This window comes from Sus scrofa, chromosome 14 (assembly GCF_054392235.1).
Source record: "Sus scrofa isolate SSC_HxYL_T2T_F1_AM1 chromosome 14, Sscrofa_HxYL_maternal_Yorkshire_Landrace_v2.0, whole genome shotgun sequence".
NCBI lineage: Eukaryota > Metazoa > Chordata > Mammalia > Artiodactyla > Suidae > Sus > Sus scrofa.
Window position 1 is genome coordinate 107873725 of NC_139396.1, and position 24619 is coordinate 107898343.

Sequence of the window (24619 nt, forward strand, 5' to 3'; positions counted from 1 at the left end):
GCTACAGCTGCTGGCCTATACCACAGCCACAGTAGTGCTGAATCTGAGCCGTGTCTGCAACCTACACCACAGCTCATGGCAGTGCCAGATCCTTAACCTACTGTGAGGCCAGGGATAGAACCTGCATCCTCATGGATCCTAGATGGGTTTGTTAACTGCTGAGCCATGAAGGGAGCTCCCAATTATCGATTTTTGTTGGTTCTTTATAAGTCCTTTATCATGTAGATACATGATTTGAAAAAATGGATTTAGCTTTTTGGGCAAGTACTTACAATTATGTGTTAATGAAGTCAGTTAAAAACATTAGACTTTCATGTTATTATTACTTTTGTTGTTACTATTGTAATAATAGTCACTTTATGAATTCTCTCCAGGAATTAGAATCCATGATCAGTATTTTACCTGAATTATTGCAAATATTTTCTCCTAATCTGTGGCTTCTCTTTTCATTCTGTTGATAGTTTTTGTTTGTTTGTTTGTTTGTTTAAAAAACAGAAGTCTCAGGACTTCCCATTGTGGCTTAGCCAATTAAGAACCTAACATAGTGTTCTTGAGGATGCGGGTTCAATCCTGGCCTCACTGTGGGTTAAGGATTCAAGTGTTGCCGCAGGTTGTGGTGTAATGTGGCTTGGATCCCATGTTGCCTAGGCTGTGGCGTAGGTTTGCACCTATAGCTCTGATTCGACCCCTAGCCCATGATCTTCCATATGCCATAGTTGCAGCCCTAAAAAAAAAGGGGGAAAGAAAAGAAAAAAAACAGAAGTCATATTTTTGAGGTCAAGTTTATTATTTTTTTATGAATCATGTTTTTGGTATCGTATTTAAGAAATCTTTGTCCAGCCAAAGGTCACAAATATTTTCTGTTTATTTGGAGAAGTTTAATAGTTTGAAGTTTAACATTTAGATTTACTGTTTTGAGAATTCTTGTATATGGTGTGAGGAATTTTATTGCATAGGGATATTCTAAGACCATTTCTTAAAGACTGTCTTTTCTCTATTGATTTGTCTTTGCACTTTTGTCAGAAATGCTTTTGAGCATATATGCGTGAGTCTTTCTGGACTTTTTTCTGTTTCTTTGATCAATGCTTGTCCTTTTGATCACTCACTCTTAAAATAACTTTAGAGTAAGTCTTAAAGAAGTGTAACTCCTCCAGCTTTGTTCTTTTTAGAATTTTTTGACTATTTGATTTCTTTTGCTCTACTATGTAAATTTTAGAAGCAGCTCTTTTGTTTCTACAAAAAATCCTACTGGGATATTGGTTGGGAAGACACTGATCTCTAATTGAATTTGGAAAAGGGTTGATATCTGAGTAATACTGCATTTCAATCATTAGAGTATTTCTCTCTGTTTACTTAGGTCATCTCTGCTTTCTTTCTCATATATATATTATTTCTTGATATAGAAAGTTTGTCTATATTTTGCTAGTTTTATTCCTAAGTACTTCTTTTTTTATTTTGGAATTCAATTTTTTCTTTTTTATTTATGCTTGTTTTGTGGATTTAGGTCTGTTATAAGTGGCATTTAATTTTTCTTTGTAAATTTCCAGTTCTTTGCCATAGAAATAGTAGATTTTTGTCTATTGGTCTTATATCTTTGTACTTTCCTAATTGTTACTTCTCATAATAATATTATAGATACTTGGGGTTTTTTTTACACCAGTAATTATATTGTCTAAATGGAGATGGCTTTATTTCTATTTCTCTGTATTTTTCTTCCAGTTTTATTGAGGTAAAATTGACATATAGCAGTGTATACAGTGTACACCATAACGATTTGACTTACATACATCATGAAATGATTATCACAGTAAGTTTAGTGACTATCCACCATATCATAGATACAAATTAAAGAAATAGGAAAGTACTTTTTTTCTTTGTGATGAGAATTCTTAGAATTTCCTCTTTTAACAGGCTCTCTTCTGTTCCTAGTTCACTGAGTTTTATTGTGAGTGGATGTTGAATTTTGTCAGAAACTTTATCTGTATTTGCTGGAATAATAATACAGTTTTTTAATCTCTTGATTTAGTGGGTTATATTGCTTTTTGACTACTGAACTAACTTTTACATTCTCAGAATTACCCACTTGCCCATGATGTGTTTTCCTTTAAATATATATTTTTATTTGATTCACAGATATAGTGGTAAAGGAGTTTTGTGTCTCTTCTTGAGAAATATTGATCTGTAGTCTTATACAGTGGTATCATTAATTGATTTGATTATTTTTCTAATTTAATTAACTTGGTTTTTGTCTTCTCTAACAGATTGTATAGAACTGATATTAATCATTTAAATTTTGGAAGAGTTTGCCAGGAATACATCTGGCTTTGTTTTATGGAAGGGTTTAAACTATGAATTCATTTTATCGGTAGTCATGCATCTACCCAGGTTGTCTAATTTTGTGTAAGTTTTGATAGTTTGTGGTTTTTGAGTAATTTCTCCATTTCATAGAAGTTGTCAAATGTATGTGCATAGTCACTTATAGTATTTTTTGCCTTATTTACTTTTAATGCTTGAGATATCTGTAATGGTATCCCTGCTTTCATTCTTGATATATGTCTTGTGTTCTGACATGTGCTTTCTATCTTTCTCCTTTAGCAGTTTTGCTAATGGTTTTGCATTTGTTTAAAAAAACCTTTTGGTTTCATTGATTTCTGTTTCTTGATTTTCAAGTTCATTAATTTCTACTCTATTATTTTCTTCTTTCTGTTTGTTCCAGGTTTATTTTGCTCTAACTATGGATTTGATACCTTTATTTTACTTATAAGCATCTCATATAATGATTTTTCCTTCTAAGCATTGCTTTAGTTGCATTCTGCAAATTTTGATAAGTGCTGTCTTCATTTTCCTTCAGTTCAAAATATTTTCTTATTTGCCTTGAGACGTCTTCTTTTGACCCATGGATGATTTAGAAGTTTGTTGTTTACTTTCCCAATGTTTGAAGATTATCTTTCTCTTACTTCTAGTTAAATTACCTTTTGTTCAGAAAGCTCACTCTATTTTCTATTTTCTATTTTTTTAATCGAGGTTCTCAAATATATAGGTTTATGTTTTTCACCAAATATGAGGTATGTTTATCCATTATTTCTTCAAATATTTTTTCTACCTTATATCCTTCTTTCTATGACTTCAATGATACAAATATTAGCTCTTTTGTTACTGCCTCACAGCTTCTGCAGCAGGCTCTGTTTTTTCCCCCATACTCCCCTTTTTTTCTCTTTATTGTTCAGATTGGATGGTTTCTGTTGATCTGTAAGTTCACTCCATTATCTCAAATGCTGGTATTTAGTTCATCTGCATTTAAAACTTTTGCTTATTGAATCTTTTCAGTTCTAAAATTTTCATTTGTTTCCGCTTTATGTATTCTGTCTTTATTGTGACTTTCTTTTCATTCCCTTATAGAGTTTGCTCTTACTTTCAAAGAATTGTTATAATAGCTCTTAGCTGCTCTTTTATTTTGGCATTGATGTTTGTTGATTGTCTTTTTCTGTGTGAGTTGAGGTTTTCTTTGTACATTGAATAATTTTGGATTGCATCTTAGATATTTGAATGTTGTGTTATCAAACTCTTGATCTTGTTTAAATCCCTTGGAGAATATTGATTTTTTTTTTTTTTAAGCAGAAAATAAATTGGTTGGAGTCAGACTACAAGTTCTAATTAGCTACTTTTGGATTGTGGTTGTAATATCAGTTGTTTACAAATCCTACCCATGCTTGCTAGCTCTATTCTGAGTGTATACCTTTCAAAGACTACCTTGGGACCTGGGCATTAGTCTTAGTTTATTTCTCAAAGGCTTTGATAGGCAGATTAGGATCAGATCCAAGCAAGTGGGGTGCTCAAGGTTGTTGAACCTAGAAATTTATATGCAACTTTTTGGGGTCATTTTCTTGATGGTCTTACTGATATTTTCTGTTTCTCTGGGCTCTCCTCATTATTCCTCCACATTGAAAGCTGATCTGTTATTTTTCCTGTTGTGCTGCACCCTTCCCGCAACTGTACCCATTTCCCAGGCAAAGACAGTGTGTGTGCTTACATTGTCTCCTGTTTCTTGGGGTTCCTGCTTTGTAGTGGGCAAGAAGATATTGTGACTGTTGGGAAATAAGTTAAATTTTGCAGTCCCTCTTTTCTCTAATATATACTTGTATGTAGGACTGGCCCTGTTTTTATATGTCAAGGCATTTACACCAGAGATGAACTTTTTACTGAGATGAGTCTTGTAAAATTTCTGACTTTTTCTTTTTTAAAATATTTTTATTTATTTTTTGTTTCTTTTTTTATTACTCAAATGAATTTATCACATCTGTAGTTGTATAGTGATCATAACAATCCAATTTCACAGGATTTCCATCCCATAACCCAGGCACATCCCCCCACTCCCCTAAAATATTTTTAATGTGGTGTTCTGAGAATATTTTTTATTTATTAGGACATTATGATCTCTCTCAAGTCCAATTCTTATTTTCTATATGGCGTCACCAATAAAAATGTGACTTATCTCTGTTGGAAATTTGACAAATGCTTATACTTCACTGGCAGTCACTAATTTTTTTTCTTTTTATGGCTGCACCTGCAGCATATGGAAGTTCCCAGGCTAGGGGTAAAATTGAAGCTGTAGCTGCCAGTCTATGCTGTAGCCGCAGCTACCCTGGGTCCAAACTGCATCTGCAACCTGCACTGCTACAAGCACAGCACCAGATCCTTAACCCATGGAGTAAGGCCAGGGATTGAACCCACATCCTGATGTTGGATTCTTAACCTGCTGAACCACAACGGGCACTCTATCAATCGCTATTACCTGTTGAATTTTTCTAAGTACCGATTTCTAGGCCCCATCCCTAGAGATTCTGATTTAGTAGATATACAGTATAATACATAAAGAAGAAAATGTTCTACATATTTATGTCTCCTATTTTAGCACTCCTATTTCAGTGCAGGACATCCATAGTCTAGAAGATTTTCTTCAGGACAGATGGGTGTGAGGAATGTTGTTAGGGTCGTGCTCTTTAAAGGCTGTTCACTTCGTGGGTGTCCCAAGGCAGCTAATAAGTACCATCTGAACAAATAAAGTATCGAATTGCAGTTGTACTGCCTTGGTCAGGAGCTCAGCTCCTCACCATCATCCCAGGCATATTCTTTAGTGTTTCATCTTTCTTGAGATGGTCTGTGAATCACTGAAAATACCATTTTTGAGCCAGTTATTCCTTAACCCTTTCAGCAAGGGGTAGGAGTTATTATTATCCTGTCATTTTAAAAATTGGATTTAAGGATAAAAAATTTAATTTCTTCAACTTTTTAAATTGAGGTATAGCATACAGCCAGTGAAGTGCTTAAGTTTTGAGTCTTGAGTGTAAGGCTTGTACTTTTCATTTGTATATACCCATGTAACCGCCATACAGACAAAACATAGGATGTTTCCAACATCGTTATAGGATGTTTCCAACATCGTTATAGGTTATCATTGCTCTTTACTGTCAATAAACACTTTCCCTGGAGTTAATCACTGTGATTTTTAGTACCATAAATTAGTTTTGCCTGTTCTTGGCATTCATATATAAATAGAGACATGCCATATATCTGTATACTCATGTGTCTTGTATTTTTAAACAAATGATTTTTGTGGTCTGACCTTTTTGAGCCATTTAATATTGTTTCTGACTCCTTTATACTCAAAACACCACATCTGAGTTTAATTTGGCTTTTATTTTACATTTTTACTTGGGTGAGTTAATCTTAAAATTTTTAAGGAAATTTCCCATATTCCTTTTCTCACTCTAAAACTTTCAGTGGCTTTCTATGTCATCCACTTATATAGTGTATGTTACTTATTTCAACAAAATGTTCTTTCCTGAGTTCTCTTGTTTCCTCTTTCACATTTCCATCTGCTTAAAGAGGAAAAGGAGATTTCCAGAATCTTACTTCCTGTTTACCATGCTAGCATTTGGTCAGGGGTTAATTAGATTGAACTGAATGCTGTAGTTAATTTTATTGATCTTGTGTTTTCCTTTACTTCTTTCTCACAGCATGATGGAAGTGGTTCATTGCATGATGTTCAGCTCTCATTGCCATCCAGTCCAGAACCAGAAGACAGTGATCAAATATACAAGGTATGATGACTAGGTAGCCTTGCTGAACTTTTCAAAAGAATTTTTTATTACTAAAATTATAAAGCAGTAGAAATTAAAACATTGAATAATAAGTGTATTAAAACCTGCAGCTTTGTTGTCTTGGGTTTTTATTAGAGTTACTTTGACTTTTACTACCTTATTAAGATAAAATGATATCCTTGTGGTACTTTGAGTTTGTTTTATCAATTGAATAATCATCTTTCCCTGTATTAATATTGGTTACAGAATTCTTTTTCAAAAAATTTTTAAATCATTAAATTCTTTTTTCACATTTACAAATAAAAGATTTAAAAATATTACTAATAAAAATTAAAATGGATAATAGATGCCTCATATATAATCAATGATATTGAAAAAATATTAACTAAAAGTGAGATTAATTTTTTTTGTATTTAAAGATATAATTATAGAATGCAGAGGCATTTTAGTATTTGAAGGTATTTCTTTTTATATAGTTTTCATATTTAGGTCTATTTTGCATTGAAAAAAGCTTTTTAGGTTTTCGTAGCTACCTGAATCACATATTTATTTCTTAAGCACGTATAAGTATTCTTGATTTCTTTCATATTTCCAAGTAAAATTATTTCCTTTCAAATTCTGTTTTCAAAGTATGCTAATATGTGCTATTCATCTGTATTAACTGCCTGAAAAATTGATGGCTTATAGTAATAAAAGTTTGTTTCTTGTTATTTCTCAGTGTGTTACATTTGGTTGTAGATCAGTGGGACTTCATGTGTCCTCTTCATTCTGGGATCCAGACTGAAGTATCAGCCCTTAATCTGGGACATATATTTCATACCTGAGGGAAAGTAGCATTGGCAGAATAACCTGTGGATTCCACTTGGATGTGACACATGTCGCTTCTGAAATAGGCCAAGTGGCCAAGTTTGGGATTAGGGGTCAGAGAAGCATAGTTCTCTCATGGGCTATGGACTGACTTATTAGGAACAAAATTATATATAAAAGGAAAAATCAAAATAATATAGGATAGTAGTTGTATCTAGTTATCTAATCTTTTCAACATGTTATCTACCTGTCCTTGTGCAAATTTCTTCCCATCCCTGGGCTTCTATCCTATTGTGAGCACAATAATAGGTCTGTAGTACGACATCTTTTCTTAACAAAAATTTTACATGTATTGAGGACAATGACTTAGATGATTTCTGATTATCTCTCAGTTTAAGTTTTGTGACTGATATTTTAGAAGTAAAGTTGATGTTTCCTGAATTCTTTCCTATGAAAAGTTTTTCACATATAAAGAAATTCTTTTTAACTGAATTAGTGTCTTTATTTTTTTCCATGTTCCTTTATAGTTTGTCTCTATTTAACATTATATGATAGACATATTATTATACAGTATTTATTTTTTAAAAATTTATTGGAGTGTAGTTAACTTACAATGCTGTCTTAGTTTCAGGTGTACAGCAAAGTGAACCAGAAATATAGATCTCTATTTTTTTTTCCCATATAGGTTATTGCAGACTATGGAGTAAGATTTCCCTGTGCTATATAGTAGGTTCTTGTAATTACCTGTTTTATACAGTAGTGTGTATATATTATTCCCATCCTCCCAGTTCCTCCCTACCCACCATGGTTTCTCCTATGGTAGTAACCCTTAGATTGGTTTTGAAATCTGTGAGTTTGTTCTGCTTTATAAATAAGTTATTTTGTATCATTTTTTATTAGATTCCATATATAAGTGATATCATATGATATTTGTCTTTCTCTGACTTACCTCACTAAGTATAATAATCTCTGGGTCCATCCATGTTGCTATAAATGGTATTATTTCATTCCTTTTTATGGCTGAGTAATATTCCATTTTATATAAGTACCACATCTTCTTTATCCAGTCCTCTGTTGATGGACATTTAGGTTGCTTCCATGTCTTGGCTGTTGTAAATAGTGCCTTAGTGAACATTGGGGTGCATGTATGTTTTCAAATTATGGTTTTATCTAGATATATGCCCAGGAATGGAATTTCTTGATCATATGGTAATTCTGTATTTACTTTTTTAAGGAACCTCCATACTGTTCTCTATAGTGGTTGTACCAGCTTACCCTCCCACCAACGTGTAGGAGGGTCCCCTTTTCTCCACACCCTCTCCAGCATTTCTTGTTTGTAGACTTTTTGCTGGTCTGAAGTGATAGCTCATTGTAGTTTTTATTTGTGCTTCCCTAATAATTAGTAATGTTGAGCGTTTTTTTCTCTCTTTTTTTGCCATCTCTTTTCTTTGGAGAAATGTCTATTTAGATCTTCTGCCCATTTTTTGATTGAGTTTTTTTTTTTTTTTTTTTTTTTATAAAGCTATGTGAGATGTTTGTATATTTTGGAGGTTAACCCCTTGTCGGTTGCTTCATTTGCAAATATTTTTCCATTCTGTGGGTTTCTTTCTTTCTTTTTTTTATGTTTTTCTTTGCTGTGCAAAAGCTTCTAAGTTTAATTATGTCCTGTTTATTTTTGTTTTCATTTTCATTAGGAGGTGGGTCCAAAAAGGTTTACTGCAAGTTATGTCAAAGAGTGTTTTGCCTATGTTTTCCTATAGGAGTTTTACAATTTCTGGCCTTATGTTTTAGGTCCTTAGTCCATTTTGACCCAGTGTTTATTTCCTGTCCCTACTACCTTTCCTTCCAGGCAGATCATTCATGGTCTTTCTTCCTTCTTTCTAAGGTTAGATGCAGTAGCTCATACTACCTCTCTCTGGTACACTAGACTATCCATCATTTTCATCACCTCATCCAAGATGGATTTGTAGTTCAGTTTCAAATGATACGATATGATGAGTAATGCCATTCAAATTTAGGGTCTAAAGTCGCCGCTGGACCTGACATGTCTCCTTTATCTCAGGACAGCTCCCGCTTTCATTCACCTGTGGTGCTGTTACAGACATTGAACACTCTACTCAGCCATTCTTCTCAACTTCTGCAGGTAGCCTGGGTTTGTCAAGCAAATCTTCTGCTCTCCGCCTTCCTGACATCTGACCTATCTGTACCTATGTTACTCTCATTCACTTTGTTCCAATTATGGCAGAAAAGTGATGACTATGCTGTGGCAGACCACCCTTTCTTCTCATGTTCTCGCCTCTGTCTTCTCTTGCTGTTGAAGACCCAAGTACATCCTCCTCCTCTCCTCTCTTCTGTGTGCTTTCTCTACTGCCTCTTCTTCCTCACTTTATAAATTTCTCTATTTCTATATCATAAGTTCAGTAAATCAAATAAACCTTCTCTTGATTCTCCTTAAACTACCTTTTCAGTTAAAGTGAAAACCTGGAAAAATGATAATAGCTACTTTTTTAATGCTGTAGACATTTGGCATGGCCTTTGTTTTGTCTTTTGTTTTTGTGTCACTTCTCTTTGAATTCCCTATATGCTTCTCAACACTGCCCCCCTCTCCCATTTTCTTTGCAGGTTCATTTTCTTCTTTAGAGTGTAGATTTATATCTTCAATCCATTCCTCATTGAACTTTCTACTGTCATGATTTCACATGTAACATATGTGTTGATAATACATAAAATCAGTCTCTTTCATACTTGGTAATCCATTTGCCCACTAGACATTTGCACTGTGTATCCCACGTACAGGTCCCTCTAACAATATATTTGAAACTCAAAAACAACTTCTTTGGACATACTTTTCCTCTTTCAGTCTCTGTTTATTCACTGTATCATCTAAGCTAGAAATTGGAGATGTCACTGTTGACTGTTCTCACTGCTCTTCTCTCACATGCAGTGAACCACCAAAACCTCTTTTCTTTTTTCTTCTCCTCCCTATGATCAATCTTTTGAGTCAGGTTCCTGCTCTTACCTGGCGTATTACAACATCTTGATAACCAGTTCCTAGCCTAGTTTTGTTGTTGCCTTGTCAAATATATCCTCCAAACAGCCTTCAAAGCTGTCCCAAATGCAGATCTATCAGTTACTCCGTGGCTAAAGCCATGCTTGATGCTCAGGCCCTCTATGATCTGGTCCTTCCCTAGTTTACTGACCACATTGCTCTCCACTGTTCACCCCAGCCTTTGTGGAACAGCGTCACTGCTTGTCATTCTCCAAATATACTATATTTGACCTCATCTCTGCATTGTCTTATGACACTTAAAATCTCTTACCCTAAAACCAAACGTTGCCAATTTTGTGTCTTCAGAACTTATTTATCCTTTAAGACTCTGCTGGAGTTAACCCATTTCCTGATGTGTTCTCCTTTGGCTGTCTTCATGTGTAAAATCCTTAGAGCAGTGCCTATCATAAAATAAGTGCTGTATGCATGTTGGCTTATAGATGTTATTACTGCATTGTATTTTGATTTCATTTTAAGTCCATTTCCTCCAACACCAGCAGAACCTAGCAATGAGCAAATGATAGTTTTGTAGTATTCCATCAAGTTGCTACCTTACATTTCAGTTGTACTCTTATAGGACAATTGTAAATTTGTAAACTTAAGATAATATCTTATAGGTTTTCTTGTACTTAAGATCATTTCTTTGGCATAGGAATTGGAGAACTGAATCAGAGAGTGCAAGTATTTTTATGATTCTTATATATTCAGGCATATGTTTGTCTAGAAAGGTCAATTAGTATATCTGATAATGTACCATTTTTCTGCAGTCTTGTTAATCACATTGAGTATTTCTCCCCCTAATTTTATTACCTATGAAACAATACCTTTTTAATACTTTAATTTGTATTTCTTCTATAAGTCAAATAGAACATTTTGCCAGTTGTATGCATATTTGTGAGAACCGACTATTTATCTATTGGGGCCTAAAAACGTTCTTATATGTTTGAACAGGCTCTTAACATACTTGAGATATAAGTTATTTGTCATATTAGCATAGGTTTTCACCAGCTTTTAACTGTAATGTTAATTGTGTAGGTGATTTAAATTTTTATATAACCAAGTATATTTATCATTTGTTAATAGCTTCATTTACTACTTAGCTTAAAAATGTATCCTTAATGATTTGTAATCCATCTATTTTTGGGGTCTTGATTTATGGTTTTTTTTGAAGTATCTAAACTCTTTAAATTCAACTGGAAGGTTTTTTTTTTAATATATACAATAAATGCTCTTTTCCAATTATGGTATACATAACAGTATTTTAAAAAATCTTTCCAATGGATAAATAACAAGGTCCTACTCTTAGCACAGGGAACTATATACAGTCTGCTGGGACAGACCATGATGGAAAAATCAACTATAATTTTTAAAAAATTAAAATAAAATAAAATCCTTCCTTCCCCATTGTTTCTTCCCTATTACGATGCTTACTTAATATGTCAAAACCTTCATAAAATGTCTGTTTCTGATCTCTTCTTCTTCTGAGACTGAATAATTTTTTTTTGTTCTCAGTGTGTCTGGGGAAGATGATATATTTTGCTCATTAACGCATAATTACTTGCTTACTCATTTTTCTTTATGGAAAAATATATCATTAACATATTCTACAGTTGGCCCTTGAACAACACAGGTGTGAACTTCATGGGTCCACTTAAATGCGGTTTTTTTTTCAGTAAATACCCCTACACCGATCTGTGGTTGGTTGAATCCAAGCGTGTGAAACTTGTGGATATGGAAGAACTGTGGATATTGAAGACCAACTGAAAGTTATACCCAGATTTTTTACTTTCCAGAGGGTTGGCGCCCTTAACCCCTGTACTGTTTCAAGAGTGAACTGTAATTTACTTGCTTCTACTTCATCAGTGTGTATTTGCATATAATTGAATAATGAACAAAATGGGCCTAACTCTAGGGTAGTAATACTTGGAAATGTAACTGGATTCCTACTTACCTTGATGATAGGTTTCCACTAATACTGCTTAGAATTTCTTATAGACTAAGCTTTGTTTTAGGCAGTTATCATGAAAGTAGTTGATGGAAAAAGAATTGGCCTTGTTACCTTCTGGCACGTTTTACCTTTCTGCTGATTTCCGAACCAGCCATGACTCTGTGCTTTTAATTATGCAGTTTCCTCTGCTGGTTGAGCCTTTCGTTTCTTTTGACAGACACTTTTATATATTCCTTGGAATCTAGCTGAAGTTACTGTTTTGTGTGTAATTTATTTTACTACATGGTTTAGTTCCTAGTTTTCTTATCTGTAAAATAGGAATAATAGTAATTACCTCAGAATTGCAATCACCTGCTAGGATACCTAACAGTACTTAGTTCTTGGCACCTGATTAGTACTCAGTGAGTGTGAGCTACCATTATTGTTCATTGTTTACATGTCAGACTACATTAGGCTATGAATTCTTGGATGACCAAAGTGGTTTTTTTTTTTTTTTTTTTTTTTAATGGTTAACAGCTGGCATATTTAAGAAGAATTTCCCCCTTAAATAAACAGTTACTTACTCAATCTTTATCATTGATTTATTGCTTATCATTAGAGTTTTTAAGTACAATTAAATGCTTCATGTTAAGTTTTTTAAATGTTTCAGAATGAAGATTTGTTAAATGAAATAAATCAACTTAAAGAGGAAATAAAGAAAAAAGATGAAAAAATCCAACTATTAGAACATCAGCTTGTAAGTATTGTAGTGTGTAAAATGAAGGTTTTTCAAACTGGGTAATATGTATATTTTTAATAAAACTAGCCAGAATTGAAATTGGACTTTATATTTGGCTTTTAAAATCACATAGTATTGTGTTATTTTTAGGTTATATGCACTCTAATAAAAGTATGTGGTTTAACTTTCAGTCTAAATAACACATTTTCAAGCTGAAAAACTCAACCTACCTTCAGTTGCCTCTGTTTGGGAATTATAAACTCAGCAGTTAACATTCATGTTATTGATGAATGAAATTGGATATTCAGTCTTAGGAATCTGAATGGCTGTCTGTTGGAGTGAAGTTTATTCTAAAAAAAGTTTCTTCCTTTGATGTTGGGTAGTCTCTCAAAGCTATGTTTGAATATCTATAATTGTATAATTGTTACAATATCAAGTGTTAGTTCCATATGAAAACTGTATGTGCTGTCTCTTGAATTTAATTATAATTTAGTTTGTAATAACAAAAGGCCAGGATAACAAGAACAGAATGGCATAACAATCATAACAGACCAAAGAAAATCTTTGTGGAAAATCAAAAGCTCATTTTTGGCATAGCAAAGCAATTCAGGAATATGAAATAGTAATCTCACTCAGAATATAAAAGATACACTATATTGAACTCTGAGCCACTGGGGTCAGATCAGAAATCCAGTTTAAGAATAAAGAGTAAGGATAGATGGATCGGATGTTATGATTAAGGGTGTCAGAAAAGAAAACTTACGAATGTGAAAAAAGAATAACCGAATATTGCAAATTGAGGACTTATCAAATATAAAATTTTGAAAAGAGTGAGACCAGTATTTGTATTTAAAAGCTAGAGACAAAACCCAACCAACCTAGTCAATTTTTAGGGAGAAAAAAAAGGCACCTTTAGGAAATTAAGCTTCAAATTTTGCAAAAATGTATTATAGAGCGTAACAAATTGTTGTATCTAGAGCACTTTAGAAAAAAGGATTATAACCTTCATATTTTGTAGCTAAACACGTTTTTATTTATATACAAAGGCATATTCATAGATCTTTGATGTGCCAAAAAATATGCCACCCAGAAGGAATGATTTGGGTAGATGTTTTTCTGTCTCTTGAAATGTCACTAAAAACTGGGTTTTTCCAAATTAGGAAAATTCAAATATTTGCCAGTTGTTGTTCTTCATATGTTAGGGTACAGAAAGGAAATTATTTCTAGAATTGCAGCAGTCAGGCTATAATAAAATGTGCTTGCATTAAGATAAATGCTTTGTATTATCTTTCTCCTTCTTTACATATATCCCATATATGTTAAAAATTAAGTTCTATTATGTTTAATTCCAAGAGATCTAAGTTGATCTGCTTATATATTGAATTTTGTTTCAATAACTATCTCATGTTTTGGAATGGGAAATATGTCTGTACTAAAGAGATTTTTGTTTTGATTAGATTTTATTTTGATTATGGAAATTGTGATGATCTAATTGCAATTAAGAAAGAATTTGAATATTTTAAAAGAAAAATGGTACTTTAGCCTGATGCAGTAATCAAGAATTTTTTATATAGATTTTCCTACAAGAAAGTATATTTACCTCCAGCGGGGTTGTTTAATAAATAATAAGGTTATATTCCAACTTCACACTAAGGAGAAATTCTCATTATCAATCTTTTCTTTTTTAAAATTTGGTATTTATTTGAGAGACCATAGGTGTGTTACTTTGTGTTGTATAAATGACTAAATGAGTGAATTCATGTGATGAGAGTTTATTTATGAACTGAGATGATCAGATGGTTCTTTGTCAAAGGGCAGAGATCCTTCAAAATACTCCAGTCCAGTAAAATCAACACATTATTAAAGGTACTTTTAAAAGCATTTTACATGTGAAGAGGCAACCTTACTTGTAGACTGGTGGTGTTTAATATCTAACAGAGCCCTATCAAAAATGAATTTAAAGGGAGTTCCCTTCATGGCTCAGCGGTTAATGATTATGACTAGGATCCATGAGGATGTGTGTTTGATCCCTGGCTGTGCTCAGTGGGTTAGGGATCTGGCATTGCCCTGAACTGTTGTGTAGGTTGCAGATGCAGCTCAGATCCCACATTGCTGTGGCAGTGGCATAGGCTGGCAGCTGCAACTTGGATTCAACCCCTAGCCTGGGAACCATATGCCATACACTGCAGGTGTGGCCCTAAAAAAAAAAAAAAAAATTAAGAACCCCTGCATCAGTGACTGTAGTAACATAATAGTTGAGGGAAATATTTAAAGTTTTGGAGTTAAATTCTTTGTACTGTATATTGCTATATATATTCTACATCTATATACATTTGTTTCTATACATAAAATCATAGGTAGTATGTTTTGTGGGCAATATAAGAGATTGCTAAGGGTAATTTGAACTACTGAAAATTTTAGCCTTACTGTGTGATTCTAAAACCCAATCTGTGAAAAAGGTGGGAGACTACTGAATAGACCTTTATGTTTACCCTTTTCTTGTTAATCCGCTAAGAGAGACCCTGATTACTTTGTATGTATATGTGTATATGTAGAATTATACCAATGTAAAAATTTGTGTTTTTGTTCAGGCAACTCGGTGTAACTGCAACCAAAAATCTAAAGAAGAAAAATGTACATATGCTGATAAATATACCCAAACACCCTGGAGAAGAATTCCTGTAAGTAATTCATGCTGTTGTTATTTTTTTCTTGTCATTTACTATTTTGATGTTTTGTTCTACTCTTTTTTCTCTAATAATTTTGTACCTGCCATGGCTGTCAATTTTTTTTAGGTAAGTTGATTTTCCTTGTCTCTTCAGTATTTATGTGCTTTTTCTAAAGCTTCTCTTCTGTGTCTTTTATGAATGAATGTGCATTTAATAGCTTTTCTGTTCTGCATACTGTAGGTCATTTTATTTGAGTGTCTAGTCTCCCTCTCATTGCATGTATTATGAGAGTAGTATTTCCCCATGCCTGAAAAGAAACACATCCAAAGTGCAGTCTTCTCTCTTTAGCAGCATGTGACTCTGAAAATATATGATGTAGCATGTTCTTTTTGTTGACACTTTTCAAATACTTTCTATTATGATGATTACTCAAATAAATGTCAAGGCTGTTAGAAAGTATAAATGGATTAAGATACAGACAGTAAAGGTTATGTTTTAGACATAGTTAGGGTAGGGAATGGTTTCTTCTAAACAGTATAAAATAACCATGCAGCCTGTCTTCTTTGTTGTTTTTCAGAAAATATTTTATTTTAAAACGTATTTAGTGCTGAAAATATACTTTCTGAACTCAGTTTAGGATGTACCTGAGCCAGAGAATTATCATGGCCATTAGTCATCATTATCCTATTGTATGGTGCAAGTAATAGGTATTTCTTGGCAAGAGAAGACCTGATAAGCCAGCCTTGACTCTTCTTTTGCCTTATATTATGCAGGAGTCCTAGTAACACAAGTGGAAAGGGAATTACAATAATTAATTAATCAACAATCTGATTTTTAAAACTTAGCTCTGTGCCTTTAAGGTTTATAAAATAGTTCTTTTTATGTAATAAGTAGTTATTTTTGTGTGCTCTATATAAAGTACAGTGCTAATAATTTCTTCCATATAAGTTTGGTGAGCCTTTTTCATTTCAGCTGTTTGGCTCTTGAAGTGGAAGTGGGGGATTGGGGAAGAAAATACACAGACGAATAATGATTCCTCCATTAACAAGTGCTTATTGAAGGAACTAGTGATGTAATATAGTTAAAGCATAAAAAGTTTTGTAAGGGTCAAAGGATTGGGAATGTCTAGGTAGCAATTGAGCCTGGTGAGAAAAGTGAAGGTAGTAGTTGAATCATAGAAAGCAAAAATGTGAGTAGATAAGGATGAGTTCCAGAACTGAGAAAGAGAGGCTACTTTATTTTGGCTCCCTTTTTTTTTTTTTTTTTTTGTCTTTTTGTATTTTTAGGGCCGCACCTGCGGCATATGGAGGTTCCCAGGCTAGGGGTTGAATTGGAGCTGTAGCCACCAGACTATGCCAGAGCCACAGCAACACCAGATCTGAGCCACGTCTGGAACCTACACCACAGCTCATGGCAATGCCAAATCCTTAACCCACTGAGTGAGGCTAGGGATTGAACCCACATCCTCATGGATGCTAGTAGGATTTGTTAACCCCTGAGCCACGACGGGAATTTCTGGCACTCTTCCATAGAATTTTCATTGCTGTCCAGTGCAGTAGCCACTAGCTACATGTGACTAGTGAGTACTTGAAAATGTGGTTCAGAACCATGACTACAGAAGGTAATTTTAAATAATATTTAATTGTAATTAATTTAAATGTAAATAACCACATATGGCCAGTGGATACCATATTGGTCAAAGCATCTCTAGAGTTAATGATGAAGTAGATTGATATGGATATAGGAAAGCTACTTGGAGAAATAAGTAAAGGGAAAGTCAGGGAAGGTAATTTTTGGAAGAAAGCAAAGGAGAATAAAAAAGATGGAGTTCATATTTAGGTAATGGAAAAAAAAGAGGGACAGGGCTAAGGATGAGTTGTAGGAAAAGATGGTGCCTTCAAAGGAGACTAGATAACTGTGCTTCTGATCAAATATTCTCATCTGAGGGACAGAATACCCAGACAAAATGGCGAAATGGATAACGTGAAAAGAAGGATAACATTGTGGAAGGTGCCTAATCATTCACTCAAGAATACTTGAAGAGACTAGGAGTATGCAGGAAAATAGTGATTATGTGAGAAATAAGGATACACTTTAAACGTATAAACTTATAAAACTTTATTTTGAATATGGTATGACAGTATTGATCCTTGTACATGCATGTTCTTATAAATAGCATTATTTCTGACTGAATTATAAGCTTTTTATGCATTTCCAATATTGTTTTAAAAGCATATAACATCAGTATTTGATTTGAATAGTTATTTTATACATTAAGTAAATTCTAAATTTTCATGATATATATTTTTACAGAACATTTGCTTGAACATCTTAAATTAACTAGAGAAGCCAGAATATCAGAAAAAAAAAATTCTAGACTCACACCTTCAAAACTCATTATTTATGCCCTTGAATCTCAAAGAAGGGATTGCAAGTTGGACCCAAAAGAGTCACATGATGACCCAGCCTGGGTTACTCTGAAAATTGAGTATAGAAGTGGTGTCAGTGAGAAAAGCTGCTTATCAGTTAAAACTCAAATTGTACACAATTTGATCTGATACTAGTTTTCTCAAATTTTAAGAACTATTATATATAGCAAAGCAGTGGAGAAAGATAATTTTGTATCAATTTTGAATATTCTGTTGGAATTAGTTTCTAGTATTGAATCAAAGTTTTATTCACTAAAAGATATAGTAGATATGAATAAAATTTATATAAATTCCAGAATCAGAATTTGGTCAGCATTATTTGTAATCTTTTGTACTTAGAATTATGTTCTCATGTCTCAGATTTATTGGATCATGCATATATTTCAAAATATCATGGTTGTGTTCCTATTGTAACTATTTATAAAACAAAATATTGAATAAGAAAAATTTATCACAGACATATCACAAAAAAAGTATCAACTGTTTATGATTCCCAAAGGAGAAACAATTTACCTAGTCTTAGCAGTCCTGATATATGTACTAGCAAAAAATTCTGCTCCTTTTTTTTTCCCCCTTGCCTGGGGGATTAGATGAAATGTTAAATGAAAAGAACAATGTAACTCAAAGATTTGTCTCAAGAACTCTGTCCTAAGTCCTTTTTCTTTTAGACTACATGCCTTTCTGATTTGGGAGTAGGCAGCATTATTGGCTAATTTTTATGTTAAGATTAGTGTCCTGATTTTAAACTTAGATGTGCCATTTTCTCCCAGTTGGAGAGACATTACATTCCTATTTATTTATGTTTCTGAAGGAATTAAGGGATTTATTTCTTTACCAAGGTCTTTTATTTGTTTACATTTGCTATTACTTATATTTAAAGTATGCCACTGGAAGTATTTTAAGTGAAACACACACATACACACGCACACACACACACATTTTGGTGTATAAATGTGATATTTATCATGTGGTCATACAATAATGTTTAGTCAATGTTAGACATTGAACATTGAATATGGCCCATGTTTCAGTGAGCTAAATGCTGATAGGAACCATCTTTGGACTGAGGCATTACATTCTAGCATGCATGTAATGACAACACAAGAATTCTATTATGTGTGTCTTTTACACTGGATTTTATAAACAATAGTACCTGAAACCAATAACTGAAAAATAGAATTGCTTTTCAAGGCTAGGTACAACTTAAATATAGATATTAGAGCAGTTGAGTGACTTCTCTGATTATATTTAAGGGTATCTAAATAACTGTCCTTTAATACAGAGTACCAGAACTGAAGTGGGCATTTTTGTTTATTTAGTTATTTTTTCTCTGTCTCTCTCTCTCTTTTTTTTTTTTTTCAAGGGCTACACCTGTGGCATATGGAAGTTCCTAGGCTAGGGGTTGAATCTGAGCTGCAGTTGCTGGCTTGTGTCATAGCCGCAGCAACATGGGCTCTGAACTGCAGCTGTGACCTACACCACAGCTCATGGCAACGCCAGTCCTTAACCCACTGAGTGAGGCCAGGGATCAAACCCAAATCCTCATGGATGCTAATCAGGTTCATTACCACTGAGCCACAACAGGAACTCCCTAAAGTGGGCATTTTTGGAGCTTTGTTTAAAATATCCACTGAAAGAAGCAAAGTTTGTTTGCATAGCAGTTAGAAAACAAAAGACAGCACCAAAATTTTCCACTACTGGGATCCATTTCATTTGTGTAATGTAGTTTAATTTACATTAAATTACTTGATTCCTGACTTGTATGTTGAGGGTGTTGGCAAGACATAGATTTTACTTTAAAAATTAAACGTTTGGAGTTCTCTTGTGGTGCAGTGGGTTAATAAGGATCCAGCGTTGTTACTGCAGTGCCTTGGGCCACTACTGTGGCACAGGTTCGGTACCTGACCCAGGAACTTCCACAAGCTCACATGCTACAAGCATAGCCAAAAAAAAAAAGAAGGAAAGAATTTAATATTAGACACCAGGCAGTGAGCATAGATGATTTGGTTAGCGTTCCAAGAAGTAGCATAATCAAATCAGTCTCTCAGAATAAATTAATCAGCTTCCGTAAGAGGTAATGAAAGTTGCTCCTCTTTTAGTCTCTTTAGCTAGCAGAGTGGTAATTTATTAGGCCTTTATTCTGGAACATTCTAACTTTTCTTTTTCTTAGGTAATTAGAAAAATGTATTTACAGATAATTTTAAAAATACTATTTTTTAAATGTCAGATGTAACTAAATTTTTTTTCCTAGAGAATGTCTCTTTAGTACTGTGCTCACAGGGTTCCTTCAACAAGTTACATTGATATTCCTGATATAGCAGAAAATAATATCTCTCTTACTTAGTCCTAAAGTTTCTAAACAATATAGCTATCCTGATCATTCAGAGCGATGAAGTGTCAATAACCTTGAGCCAAACCCCAGGTGTATACTCAGTGAAACAAGTTGGGTGGATGACTTCTTTTGGCCAAGGAGAACACAAGGACATCATGAGAAATGATCTCAAGCCTGGGTCAGAAAGAAACTTATAGGATTTGAGCTTTTCTTGGGTCATTTGAGGGAGGGTCTCAGGAAGCAGGGGTTTGCTCAGATTAGGTGCTATCAGAACATAGAGAAGTCTAGGGTACTTTGTGGTTGGAACAGTGTGATCTAGCTTTTATCTGTACTTAGACAAAATTATGAAGTGACCTTGTTTTGTTTCATGTTACCATGGTCTCAGAGTAATCTTGGTGTTCTGTAAGATTATGTATGAGATCACTGGGCACTAGAGGCCCAGAAGGTATACCTGGGCATGGATTGAATACACATTTTCCAACCAGAGGAAATTTCTTCTGTTATTAAAACTAACATTTGGATTGTTACCTCTCTATTTTTTAAAATTACTTAATATGCTTTGCCATGTTTTTGTGTAGTTATTGCTGGTGGTAGTAGTAATGAGTACATAAGAATACTATGAGAAAGGAGAGAAGTTTGAAGATTTATACTTGGATCCCATTATGGAGGGACTTAATGTTAGACTGAGAACTTTGAACTTAATTCTGCAGCCAGAAAGTTTTAGCAGGGGCCAGACTTAATTATATTTTGCTATAGGAAAGTAATGTGAGAGGAAAAACTGAGACTGTCCTGAGACAGGGGCTGTGTCTCATTCCTTCCTGTGTGCCAAGTGGCCTAGCACAGGGCCCAGCAAAATTAAATCAATCCCAGTGAGAACAGACTGAAGGTATGGAAAACTATTTAGAAGTTGTAATAGCCTAAGCAAGAGGAGATAAAGACAAGCCTATGATTTTTTTTTTTTTTTTTTTTTTTTTTTGGTCTTTTTGCTATTTCTTTGGGCCGCTCCCACGGCATATGGAGGTTCCCAGGCTAGGGGTCGAATCGGAGCTGTAGCCACTGGCCTACTCCAGAGCCATAGCAACATGGGATCCGAGCCGTGTCTGCAACCTACACCACAGCTCACGGCAGTGCCGGATCGTTAACCCACTGAGCAAGGGCAGGGACTGAACCCGCAACCTCATGGTTCCTAGTCGGATTCGTTAACCACTGCGCCACGACGGGAACTCCAAGCCTGTGATTTTTAAGCTTTCATGGAGATGGAGAAAAGATGGAGGCAGAATCTGTTGTCTTGATAAGTGATTAGATGAAAAAAATGTGAAGAATGGAAGATGAATATGTTATCAAATGTGGATGACTGCAAGGATGGCATGCCAGTTAAGAAAATCAGAGAACCAAAAGGAAATATTTTATTTGGGAAGAAAACTGCTAAAGATTTTAGATATACATTTTAATCACTTGAGTTTGAGATTCTGGTAGGACAGTAAGGTAGAGGAGTTTGAATATGTAGGATTGGAACTTGGAAGGTACAGGAGAAGATTGATAAAGATGTATATTCAGAGTGGAGTAGGGGAGGGAGGCCTTGAATGTTTTGGAAGACAGAAATCTTTAGTTTCATCCACTAAGAAAGCTCAGTGCTACAGTGCCATGTGCCGCAGACACTTTTGGGAGCAAGGAAGACCATTCCAGGAGGCTTTCTAAGCTCTCCCAGAAGAGGGAGATACAAGCAAACTAATATTCATGAATCAGGGAAAGTTTCATCTCTTCAGTGCTAAGATAAAAATTCCCTATCCTTTAACCCCGGGTGGTAACTCTCGTCTCTTCTCATCTCTGCTTTAAGAAAAAGTAGCTGCTGAAGGAAGAGCTGCAAGTGTTCTGGAGGACTTGGCTTACAGTTCTTTTATCTCAGAGTTAGAGTGCACAGAAAAATGTTTTCATTTGGTCTCCATAAGAACTATCTTGAGAGAAATGAAAGTTCCTCTAAACCCTGAGTCCAGATACTCCTGTATTTTTATTTTTAATGTTTTGTTATTCCTTCATTTTCTTCTTGTTTATATATGTATGTGTGTGTTTTGTCCCACAGATTTGAAGGGTAGCTACATACTAGGCATATGATCAAATTATATGTCAGGTATTCTAAGTTTTCCTACAAGTATATTTTTTCCCCCTTGGATGTGATATATTTATATATACCTACTGCTTTTTATTTTTATACACAGCCACTACGGATGGTCTAGCAGAAAGCATTTCGTATATACCATTTCATCATAAAAGTCAACACAAGATTTAAAGTAGACTCACATGAGCAAAGGCGCTTTCCTGGGCAGAGCTTAGGGATCTTTATGGCATCAACTAAGAAAGAATTAATGCACTCTCTGTCCTCTAGAGCAGTGTTCCAATATAAATATAATGTGAACTACATATATAATATAAATGCTTCAGTATACAAATTAAAATAAAAATGCAAAATTACTTTTAATGTTTTATTTAACCCAATAGTACCATTTGAACATGTAATAAATATAAAGAAAATATTGGGATATATTACATTTGAATTTTTGTTTTTTGTTTTATACTAAGTCTTTGACATCTTGTGTGTATTTTACACTTACAGCACATTTCAATTCAGACTATCCACTAGCTTCATTTAGCTGCCAGCAACCATATTGGACAGTGCATCTGTATGGAGGTCACTGGGTTTGGCTTTAAACCTGGACTAGGTAGTAGGATTTGACAACCCCTCCCCTCTCAGTAGTAAATTTCTCAGCTTTTAAAGTATAGGTCCATTCATTCATTCATTCAGTGAACTTTGACCAGTTTTTTTTTTTTTTTTCCTATATTTCAATCTCAGTGCTAAGGGCTTTAGATACTAAATCAAAGACTTTGCCTGACTCTGTTTATGACACTCATGGACAGACAGCAAAGTATAAAATCAGATGATAGGTCAGTGAGGCCTTGTTTTTGGGCCAGAAGATGGTGGACATGTCTTCCAGATGTGGGGACTAGACATTCTGGCTCTCAAATCTATCTTCAAACTGCCTTGACTTCCAGCAGTCTTCAATTCTGGAGTGCAGTGTATTCCAGCATTCATCGCTGGAACAGATCAGTCCATCTGAGAACTTTTTCTTTCATTGGTAATGCTGTCAAAATCAGGTTTCCCACCCTTTCCTTGCATCGTAAAAATTATGCGTCATCTAAGTTTCTAAGTTAGGGTTTCCCTTTTGTAGAAACACTTCCAGTAGACATGGAACCATGAGGAGCCAACACATGCTGTTTCTTAGTGCTGCTGCTTGGTGTTGCTCACATGTCTGCTGTCTCTGAAATTGCCTAGTCTCAAGGTTTAGTCAGTCATATTTTATAGCTGGTTTAGCTTATGTAAAAATCCCTATCTGAAAGTTTCTTTACCTAGTGTGGTGAGTAGAAGCTGGCCCTGATGAAACCCATAGTGAGGGAAGTTCATGCTGCTTCTTGGCTAAGGACTTACTTTGTGTAAAAGTTTTGGTCAAAACATCTCTGAAACAGCAAAATGGAGTTGTATCATGTAATATCTATGGAAAGCCCCTGGGGTCATCACCCTGTTAAATATTTTCTATTTTCACAAGTATACATGGCTAAATTGGTGGAGACATTATAATAATTTTAAAAGGTAGGATCTTTATTTACTAGGATGCTCTAAGGATCATTAATTTTATTTAGTTTCTTGTGTTTTGTCCCTTTATCACCATACAAAATGGATCTTTTTTGGTTTTTGTTTTATAGTGAGTAGTGATTGCTCTTAAATTTAAAGAAGTGTCTGATTATACTGAACTTGAATCAAGAAATATTGATACAAGGGTGGATAAAAGTGTTTTATTTTGACCAATGTTCCTGAGAATCTCTGAACACCAGTAAAATAGTAATCTTCTAACACATCATTTCTATATCAGATTAATTGTCTCATGAGGAGACTAGGAACAGAGAGACACGAAACCCAATCTGATTCTATTTGTGTTACATTGAACAATTCTCTCTTGAAGACCCAGTTTTACTTGGAACATGAAGAAATTGATGTAAATGACATTTCAGTTGTATTCCTTTTTTTTTTTTTTTTTTTGCTTTTTAGGGCCACACCTGTGGCATATGGACATTCCCAGGCTAGGGGTTGAATCGGAGCTGCAGCTGCTGGCCTACACCACAGCTTATAGCAATGCTAGATCCTCAACCCACTGAGTGAGGCCAAGGATTGAACCCACATCCTCATGGATACTAGTTGGTTTTGTAATCTGCTGAGCCACAATGGAACTCTAGTTGTATTCCAGTTCTGATAATCAGATTAAAATAAGTAAAGTTAAGAAACCACAAGTTATTAAAATTAAAAAGCTTGCATGTAGAGAGTTGCCATTGTGTTCCGCAGGTTAAGGACCCAACATAGCCCATGAGTATCTTGATTCAATCCCTGGCCTTGCTAAGTGGGTTGAGGCTCTGGCCGTTGCTGCAGGCTACACACAGGTTGCAGATGTGGCTTGGATCTGGCTCTGGTGTTGCTGTGCTTGTCGCCTAGGTCTCATCTGCAGCTTCGATTCAACCCCT

General features: G+C 34.5%; 1 protein-coding gene across 13 annotated transcripts in view; it reads left to right on the plus strand.

The window, feature by feature from the left end:
• The window catches only part of CCSER2 (coiled-coil serine rich protein 2), a 138653-nt gene that overhangs the window by 95429 nt on the left and 18605 nt on the right, over window positions 1-24619 (plus strand). For 8 of the 13 annotated variants that reach the window (XM_084996403.1, XM_021073341.2, XM_021073342.2 and 5 more), the window contains 3 exons: window positions 6018-6101; window positions 12555-12641; window positions 15215-15304. In XM_084996403.1, coding sequence (XP_084852529.1) covers window positions 6018-6101; window positions 12555-12641; window positions 15215-15304 — 261 coding nt within the window. Of the gene's footprint in view, window positions 1-6017; window positions 6102-12554; window positions 12642-15214; window positions 16453-16601; window positions 18331-19108; window positions 19678-24619 lie in introns of those variants that run through there. The other 5 variants (XR_014827413.1, XR_014827410.1, XR_014827411.1 and 2 more) reach the window with 5 other exon arrangements.